Consider the following 10,417-nt stretch of genomic DNA (forward strand, 5'->3'; position numbering starts at 1 on the left):
AGGTTACACTAAACAAAAACTGGTTTAGAAAACCGATGTGCGAATAATCATTTATTCTGCTATTATACCCCCTGGAACTGAACTTTTATTTTTTACTTGGAAATTGTGTCAACACCTGTTGTATGAAATGTGCAATATAACTAAAGATGACTTGACAAATACAAAATGAAAATAAAAATGATTTAAAAATGCACATGGCATCCAAATAGTCACGTCTGCATTTAAAGGCACTTTATTAACAACAGCAGACTATAGTCAAAATACTACCAACGCTGCCAGTTTAGTCATTGTGAATGTTGTACTTGGTGCTACTATGGAATGCCTTCACAAGCATCCTTTTGTGTTTCTGAAAGCAGAGTTACGGGTCCCCCCCCCCCCGCCTCTCCCCTGGCCTGACAGGACAACAGCTTGTTCATACAACTCATTCCTCTAACAACTGCAACTACCCGGGCAGCATTCTCTATAGATGACTGCTACATTACAATATTGTTAGTTACTGTATTCTGACTAACCACTTCCGTTTTTAATCTACCTTGACCTGAAATGACACGGCACGTGATTCTAGCTTCTCCATGACAAAAATAGGCGTCACGTGATCACTACATGTGAGCTGCTAAATATGCAAGTACGCTTAAAACTGAAATCACTGTTAAGTGAACAGAGCAGATATAAGGCAGACTACAAGTAAGCATTTTTTCTGACTACTCATATCCTGTTTGACATGTCAGGTCACGCCACTTCCTTCTTCCAGAAAGTGTTCACTCCTTCTGTGATCACAGTTCTATTTCTAACATACCAATAGCAAGCACACACTTCACAAAGCAATACTTTTGTGCCTGTTCCCGTGACATTTCTCCTGACCTTACTTGTGCCACAATAGTGTCCTTTTTGGTCCATCTCCCCTTCAGGGAGGTTTTTGTGTTGGTGCGAACATGCAGGTCAGCACTTTTCTTGTCCTCTGTATGGTGCTTCTCGTTAAGAGACTCAGTCGTGTGAATTAAAAGCATCATCAGGTAGCTCAAGAGTGTCCTACTGGACTGTGTGAAAAAGGGAGAGACAATACATACGTGAGACAGTATGTCTCCGGGAAAGCATAAAATGTGGGAAAGTAGAAAAGTTTTGCAACTGAGGTGAGGACAATCGTTCATTTTACTCACTTGACTGCTTCACTGACCACTTCACCTCTTTCATCCATTCACTAAACAAAAATCGCTGGTTGCACGGTACAGTAAGATCAGTTTTAAAATGGCATTTATGCCCAGTTAATCTACATTTTATGCAAATTCAAAAACTGCTGAAACTGGCAGAAACCACAGTGGCCTTCATGGTGTCCACTCATGCATAATGCCTCAGTTTTATCTGCAGAGGTTTTAAGATTTCTGGCTCTGAGAAAACTACTGCCACTCCAACAACACGGAGGTGAGGGAAAATTATTTTTGAGTTGCACAGAACATTGAGTAGGGCTGCAACTGTCAATTATTTTCATTATCGATTAATCCGCCAATTATTTCCATGATTAATCGTTTAGTCTATAAAATGCCAAAAAGTTGTAAAAACTGCTCATCACAATTCCCCATTAAAATTGCCTCTTTTGTCCAACCAACAGTCCAAAACCCAAAGACTCTTCTTTTACTATCATAAATGACAAAGAAAAGCAGCAATATCCACATTTAAGAAGCTGCAGCAAATGTTTGACATCTTTGCTTGAAAAATGAAATAATTGAGACAGATGCTTTTTGCACACAGGTGTATATAGTTTAGTATGGCAGAGACAAGAATGCAGGTTCACGTAGCCAACAATGGTATTTGCAACCAAGGTGTAAATAAAGACCTGCATGGCGGAGACAAACCTTGATCTTTCCCCAAATCTAACCATGTAGTTTTGTTGCCTGAACCAAACCAAACTGAGATGGTAAACCAGAAATAATACTTTTTTTAAAAAAGTGTAACTGACAGGTACCACTGATATATAATTTCATATTTCTGTCAAATCTTAGTCTCGCGGGTCGTGATCCAAACCGCTCTCCCCCACAGGAAAGCCTTCTGCCTAACACATTCACATTCACACATAACAACATACATAACAACATACATATAACAAAATACATCTACTTCTGTTATACTGGGGTGGCAGGAGATGTTCCAGAGATGCACGTCTCAAAACTTTGTCACATAAAAACAAAAACTACCTGCATGGCACGATAACACTAGAAGTGAGAAAGAAGACAGTATTTCTTTTTGTTATTGGTGTGGACCGACCATTTACATGCTACCTGACAAGTCTTACCAAAGACAACCAGGACGAAGAGTAGAGTGGCCACTCCAGCTGTGATGTAGAACATGACCTGGATGTGGTGAGCCAGCTCGTCCATGTCGTCCACATTAGGCACCAGGATGGGAGGCACGAGGAACCCGATGGCAATACCCAGCTGTTAGACAATGAGCACAAATAACACAAATTAAAAGTTCAGACATGAACTCACCAAGTGTCACGTTATTCTTTTCTTGCATTTAATATATAAGATAATATAAGATAATATAATAAATAATAGATTTGATGATCTTCAATCATGAAATACTGATTTAAAATTACAATAATTTTGTGCAATAATTTTACAGTGTAGTCTGATATACACTGGCATCAATACTGTCCATTTCATATAATATTCCTATTTATAATATTCTTGCTATTTAACACACTTACTTATAAATGGTTTTATGTACACAGTTCATTATGGACCTTATAGGTCTCTACGTTAATATATTTTTCTATTCTTGAATGGGACCAACTGCAGCATCATTCAGTTTCCTCCTTGGGATCAAAGTATTTCTGATTCTGATTTTTGAAGTACTATCAAGTCAAGGAGGCTGAAAAAAACAGTTTTGACAGAATGAAATGAAATTAAATGTAAATTTAATAACTTTAAGACCCAATAGATCTTTAAAGGTAGACGGGAGCAGTGTCATCTACAGTATAAGGACACACACGTGTTGACAGATGTTAAATATTAATTATTAAAATGAATGATTATTTCAAATGATTTTTAATCATCAACTGATTTTTTAATTTTCAACCACTCAACCAAGCTCTGCTACAATAAGTAACTGTTTGCCAACAGTTTTGATAATTGATTAGTCGTTTTGAGCATTTTTTTTTTAAGAGTCCAAATTTTAGCATAATTTTAGCTACTCAGATGTGAACATTTTCTGGTTTCTTTAGTCCTCTATGACAGTAACAAAATAAGACATTTAAGGACATCGCCTTTGGCTTGATCAACATTTTTCACCATTTTCAGACAGTTTATGGACAACTTACAAATTACTCAAGAAAATTATCCACAGATTAATAAATACTTCCCAATTGGGAAATAGTGTTTTATACATTTAAATGGCTAAACACTAAGTATGACAAGGAGGTTTCAGCGAACAGTTAACACAATTTCCTCAGGACTCTCGCACCAGGACACTAGAAGCCTTATGTGACTCTGGCATCCAGTGTAGCCCTGCATAATCTGCAGACAGCCGTCAGACAGCCTGGCTATAGGGACACTGCTGCCCCAGAAGAAGAAATTAAACGGGGATTAATTAGATATTCAGACAAACCTGGTTTCCCAGAACTCCTATGGAACAAGCAGTGGAAACCTCTTTCTCTCCAAACCACACTGAGGCAAGGTAAGACGGGATACCAAGGACAAACACAGTGGCTACTGAGCACACAAACTGGCCAAAAAAGGTGACTGGGAACATATTGGGACTGGCACTACCAATTTTGATCCAAGCACCAATGCAGTTAAAGGCCGAGCCAACGAGGACCACATCCCGGATCCCCCTGTTGTCCAGCAGCCACAAGACGGGTAGGATGAGCGGGATGTAGGTGAGCAGGTAGATCATTGACAGCCAGTCGATGGCCAGAGAGTCAATAGTGTAGAAGCGCATGAATATGTTGCTAATGATGCCATACTGAAGCCACATGAAGGCATTGCTGGCTGAGACGGAGCTGAAGAGGAACAGCATGAGCCAGCGACGATGGTAAAGTTTGGTCTCAGCCTTGGGGACCAGCTGCACCTGGTCACTGTGCAAAGTCTCCACATCTAACCGTGAACCAATGGAGATGGCTTTGCCCAAAGGTCCGGGACTCCACTGAAGCGAGGCGAGGGCCGGAGCGACATTCTTTACAGCCTTGGAGCGCGGCCACTCTCCGCCAGCGAGGTCAGAATTTTCATGGTTGCCTTTCAAAGTATTGTTTTGTGGCATTTTCAAACGGTCCTGAAGCGGGCCCCTGGAGCGTGAGAGGTGAGAGGTCTTAAAATTGCTTAAAAGAGCTTGTGTCCTCAACAGCTCGCTGTCCTGAGTGCAAACTGCACAGTGCAGAAAGATGCTTTTCTCAGAGAAGACAGAGAGCGAGCACAGCTGGAGTTACTGAGGTCCATTCACAATGCACATATCTGCAGCCCTGACATGTGACGTTAATATAGGAAACCTTCCTATTCTACACAGGCCACTCCTACCAACTCAGATCTTGTTAGTTAACTGTCCAAACAACAGACACATTTCTCTGTTGAATTTTAATTAAGTCTCTTGTGAAGGTTGACTCATTTGAGGATTGTGTGGAGGATTTTGGGGTTGCTAAAACAGGTTAATATTTCCAAGTCTTTGTTATTGATCACCTACAGATAAGGCTACCTGTATTATTCAGGATAATACAGCACATAGAAAATCTTCCTTTGATTATTCTGGATGCATGCGGTTTAAAATTTAGATTTTACTTGACTTTTTATATGATGTTTTATGTTTATAAAAGTATAACTTGTTAGTTCTGACACTGATATTCAAGCCTTTAGAGACCTTGTAAATGGAAGGACAATGACGTGGCAAGTAATCTTGCAATATGATGTCTTTGTGATATGACTCAGAGCCTGTTTACATGTGGTATTATCATGCATCCTGGGTGATCAAATCACAAGTGGAAAGCTCTAAGTACAGGTGTGTAATAGGGGTGTAAAGCACAAGCAGTCATGATTCAATTTTGATTCACTTTGATTCAATATCAGACAATATCATATCTCCATTCAGCACATTCAGTTAGATTTAAATCAAGTCACAAAAAACAACTAAATTATGATTCAACAATTTTATGACTTAACTCTTCCAGACATTTGTGACTCAGACATGCCATTGGAATTTCAAAATAAAGGTGTGATGATATAGATCGATATTTTCAGTTTGCATCAATAATATTGGATTGTTGAACATCGAATTGATATATCAATCCACGTCGATGTATTATTACACCTCTAGTGTGTAAGCCCTGTAGCAGGTGAGCAGGCTTGGTACCTGGTGGAGCCTTGGTCAGTTTTCTTCTTTCCTGTTTCCCATACTTAGATGTGCTATGTGCTCGGCTCATCTATGTTCAAAAGTAAAACTAATTTTGAAGACGGTTAAAAGATGTTGCTGGGGGACCTGTATGAATGACATATAGTCACATCTTAAAGCGATAGTTTGCCCAAAAATTAAATTTCACTCAGTATCTACTCACCCCTGTGCTGGTGTGAGGATGGGTGAAGATCTCCAGTTCACAAAACACTCCCGGAGCTGGTCACCATTCACTTCAGTTGTACTGGATTTGGCTGCAACACTGTTTTCTGCTGAAGCTCCGGGAGTGTTTTGTGAACTGGAGATCTTCACCCATCCTCACATCAGCACAGCAGAATATGCAGTACAGTCAATTATCAAATGATAGAAAAGGCTTCTGATGTTAAGAAAATAAAACACATATCTCCACTGGCTCTGTGCAGGAGTCCACACAAAGGCTGCAAGTTCTGTCCAGAAGATCTGTTAAAAGTCAACATCCTCATTTAAGTATTTTTGAAAGCCAACAAATGTTTGTCCTTACTTATTGAAAATGCATCCAAAAATCCAGCTTGTGCTGTGTTGCCCACAGCACCGAGCGATGACTTTTCAGTGACATTTACTTGAAGTTGATGCACTGTAAATTGACTCAAGTGTTGCTTGTTCAGAATCTTAAAGTGTTAAAACTGATGCTTGTGAGCTTATATCAACAACGGCACAGTGCTGAAATTTACACTCCTGTCTGCTGATGTGGATTTTAAACTGCTCTGCTGCTGCTAATTTAGATAAACAGAATACAACAGCAACACACTAACAGTTGTATATGAGTGGATATATTTTCATATTAAGTAAAATAAACATCATATATGAAGAATTCTGTGTTGTGTTGCTTATGTTAAGTCAAAGATACAGAAAACAATTTCCACGAGTAATGTCGTTCAGCACTGATTGTTTAACATGGAATAAATGGTCTAGTGGTATTCTGTATGCATTTACAGCTTTAATCTGTTTCTCTGTACATAACTGAAGTTTATGTAGGCCTAAACTACTGGAGAGAAGGCAGACATCTCTATGGCTGATGTCTCCAGAAGGGAGCAACTCACACCAAAACAATCTAGATGGATAAACAGCACTACAGGTAAGAGGAAAAATATTCTTAGAACCTTCTCTCTCTCTCTCCCCAGACTCAGAAAGCTTTAACACTGGCACTTTCCAGAGTTGGCAAATCCTGACTCTAGCCAAGGGCTTGTTGGCCCTCATCTTGTTAGCCCAGAGTTTGAGGGGTTATCCCCTGAAAATCGACTAAACACAGGGCTAAAAAGTGCCAGTGAGAAACGAGGCCAAAAGGCTGCTGAAGAGTTAACACGTGTTCTTCTTCAATGTAAACATTAGTCGTCATTGCCATGAACGTTTAAACCAGGGCTAATAAAAGTGCAGAGTGAATCATATAGCCCTCTGTGAAGGTTAACCCTGCACTAACAGCATGTGTGTATGTCTGTCTGTTTGAAAAGGGGCTAAGTTACCAAAGGGTCAATTCTAAGATAAGAATAAGCAGTGTGAAAAGCCCTTTAGAAACTGTAAACTGCTCTTTTCTTTTGTATCACACAGAAATCCTTGAATAAACGGGTTAGTTTGTCATTTTGCCGTCTTTTCTATTAGACAATGTGTCAGTACCTGAAGACATATTAGATATGATTGTATCTTATTTCCTATCTATATCTCGCAGTTTTTCTAACTCTCATTCAGGTGTTGCCTGGACCAGGACCAAAATCTATGGCACAGCAGCTTTACCAGAGGACCTGAGGGCATCTGAATCTGCTCACAGCTTCAAGACTGACTTTATCACTGTAGCACTGACATAATGATACAAACTAGATTCATTTTCACTTGATCTTGTCTGACTTTTATTACTCTCAATTTCATTAAACTTATTTAGGACAGACAGACTCATCTCCATTCAATCAGATATTTCTCTTTTGTTTCCTTTTAACTTTCACTATTATATTGGGGATTTACATAAATTTGTATCCTTTATTAGTCTGTTTCTTTCCGACAACTTATTAATACAGTTCTTTTCTTTGTATTACCCTTTCTGTGCTTACTCTTCTGGCTTATGGTTTTCCATGTTGAAAAGAGGGGCTGTTTTCAGGGACACAGTGATTTGTTTCATGCTGATGAATAATAAGTGGCTTTGAGTTGACACAGTTTCATCAGAGATGTTTTCTCCATTTCTCTCTTGGCACTTTAAAGAGAATGTGTCAGTTATTTACAATGACCTACAATATCTTCAGGAAATATCATATAATAAGCTACACAGTGGTTGATTTTACAGCTGTAAATGTATTCCTCTTCTTCACATATTACTGTCATTCATGCTCTCACGATCTCAGCAGGCAGTATGTTGTGGCTTGAACGCACAGGAGATGCACTGTGGTGCGTAATTACGCACGCGTTCCAGATAGATGTGTGGCTGTTCAAATGATCAGTGGTTAGTTATGTTGACATGGTGTAAATCAGTGATCGAGTAGGTGAACAGCTAACTTGCCCTAGTAATTAGTGACCAGAGGACAGTATGTACCTGATTCCCAAAGACTCCGATGGCGCAAGCGGTGGACACCTCGTCTGAACCGAACCACACAGATGCAATCCTCGACGGCATCCCGAGGATGAAGACTTGTGCGAAGGAGCAGGAGAACTGTCCCAGGAAGGTGACGGCGAACAGGTTGGGTCTGGCGCTGGCCACCTTGATCCACGTCCCGGCGCAGTTGAGCGCAGTGGCCACCAGCGCGACGACCCGGAGCCCCTTCTTGTCCAGCAGCCAGGTGACCGGGAAGATGAAGGGAATGTATGTGAGCATGTAGATCATGGACATCCAGTCTATGGTGAAGTTGTCCACCTGGTAGAACTTCATGAAGATGTTGTTGATGATGCCGTACTGGATCCATTGGTAGGAGTTGCACAGAGAGTAGGAGCTGAACAGGAGGACGATCATCCAGCGTCTCTTGTACAGACGGGTGGGTCGAGGCGCGTCGTGACCGTCCAGCTGAGCCTGATCGTCGGCGTTCAGCGCACAGTCACCCGCCTTCTCCTTCACATGGTTCTCCAAGTCCGGCTTGGCCTGATCCTCGTTTAGTTTAGTGTCTCCTAACGCTTGTTTCTCGTTCATATTAAACTCCTCAATATATTCATCAAGCATAAAGTTTCCACACAACTCTTACTGAGAGTTAAACTACACAGAGAGCAGCTGAAAGTCGTCTTGTTTCATGGGTGAATACTGAACATCCAGCGCGTCAAGTTAACCAAAAATCGCACTACAGCTGCATGTTTCCAGCTACAAGGAGAAGTTACACCAAAGCATATGTTTCAGTTTGTTGCTGTAAAGAGTTAACAAGAAAGTAGTAGCGGCTCCACAACTCCCACTCACTCACTGTCTGGTCCATAAATTCATTTCCTCCCCGCCAGCCCGTGTTGAAGTTAGTTCAGGAGCCGAACTTTACGCCCAAAAGCTTACACAACTTCATCAAGTTAAAGACAGTTTCATGAATGAATGTGATCCTTTTCTTTCAGGTCGAGGTTTCCGAGTGTCAACACGTGTAGGAGTCCCCACTGTGACCCTCCACCCGGACCTAAAAACCGCTCCAGGATCTTGAATCGAGTCGGTGAACGCTGGGATGAAGGGCGGAGTTTAATACACTGTTCTTTGTGTTATCTGAACAGTCTGTTACACTGAGATATCTCAGAGTGACGTCTTTAAATGTCTTTTGTTTGATATTTTTTCTCAGACATAACATGTGTATTGTGGGATGTGTAGAATATTCCCACTATAAACTTTATTACAACTTTACTTCCTAGTCTTGGTACTACCTAACTGTAGGCTACACACCAGATCATTTGTTTTCACCTCTAACCTGACAATAATAATAAAATGCTTACAGAAATGGTGAATGGCCTGAGTGCCTCAGTTGTGTTCAAGGACAAAAGTTAATTCATACACCACACAGCAGGATCAGGCTATGAATGATTATTTTTGTGCATAACAACACAAGCTTCTTCTCTCATTATGGTGAACAGTGCCATCTAGAGACTTCCTCAATTTAAGAAGTAACACATGAAAGTGGTTTGTCATATGTCCCCTGTCATAAGCACCAGAGTTAATGCAGTTTTGTAGCATATTTTTCACCAGTTATTTTTTTATATTCTATTTCATTTGTATTTTATGTTTTCAACTGAGTTTAAATTCAGCTGGTGGATCTTTGCTTGCTTCAGTTTTGTATCTACTTTTTAAAAGTGTTTAGTTTTAGTTTAGTTGTGTATTAGTTTCAGCACTTGTTTTAGTTTTTTATTATTATAATATGGTGGGTATTTGTCAGGGGCAAGATTTAAAGGAATAATACACAACATTGTCCTACACAAAACAACGTACACACACATACGAACACGATCCTTGTTAATCACCACTTATGACTTACACTAGAAGTGTGTGGTGGTGTCTGTATCTGCAGAGACTCTGCCCTCTGCCTGTATGTTCATATTTTCCCATTATTTTGCTGTGCTCTAAATGCTTTACCAACCCAAACTGTCAGTATTTGACTTCCTGAGAAAAAAGACTTATCAATCAAAACAATCTTTCTGGTGCATTCATGAACAGCTCAGAGAAATCCCACTGATTGTACCTTTAAGAGGTTCAGAATTGGTTTTACAATTCCAAACACACTTTGTGAGGGCATTTGACCCACAGTCATGTAGAAATCCCAGTCTCATTATGCACCACAAAAATGTTTTTCACTCCCAGTTTTAGTTTTAGTTCAGGTTTACTTAACTTACTTCCAAGGAGCTTTCATATTTTGTTGATTTTGTAGCCCCTGTGGGCAAAAGCAGCAGTTTTTCTAGCACCATAACCACAAAAATATAACGTAGAGATAAAATAATCTAAATAACATCTCCTCTCGCTTCCTTTTAGCTGGATACTCACTGTAATTTTGCCTAGGAAAATGTAAACACAGGCTTGTTTCATCTGATTTCAAAGAGAATCTGACTCAGTGGCCGCCATTAAGAATAACTATATAGA

At 40.1% G+C, this 10,417-nt stretch overlaps 1 protein-coding gene across 3 annotated transcripts in view; it reads right to left on the bottom strand.

The window, feature by feature from the left end:
- flvcr2b (FLVCR choline and putative heme transporter 2b) overlaps window positions 1-9,242 on the bottom strand; it is a 29,879-nt gene extending 20,637 nt beyond the window's left edge. Inside the window, exons 1-2 of one of the 3 annotated variants that reach the window (XR_014771933.1) lie at window positions 7,928-9,236; window positions 2,288-2,429 (exon numbers count right to left, since the gene is read on the bottom strand). Coding sequence is in view for 2 of the 3 variants with exons in the window: in XM_084737728.1 (XP_084593854.1) it covers window positions 2,288-2,429; window positions 3,604-4,254 (793 nt within the window). In the remaining variant the exon portion in view is untranslated. Of the gene's footprint in view, window positions 1-2,287; window positions 2,430-3,603; window positions 4,270-7,927 lie in introns of those variants that run through there. The other 2 variants (XM_084737727.1, XM_084737728.1) reach the window with 2 other exon arrangements.
- Window positions 9,243-10,417: the final 1,175 nt, after the last annotated feature.

This window comes from Lutjanus erythropterus, chromosome 15 (assembly GCF_056507025.1).
Source record: "Lutjanus erythropterus isolate fLutEry1 chromosome 15, fLutEry1.hap2, whole genome shotgun sequence".
In the NCBI taxonomy this organism is placed as follows: Eukaryota; Metazoa; Chordata; class Actinopteri; order Lutjaniformes; family Lutjanidae; genus Lutjanus; species Lutjanus erythropterus.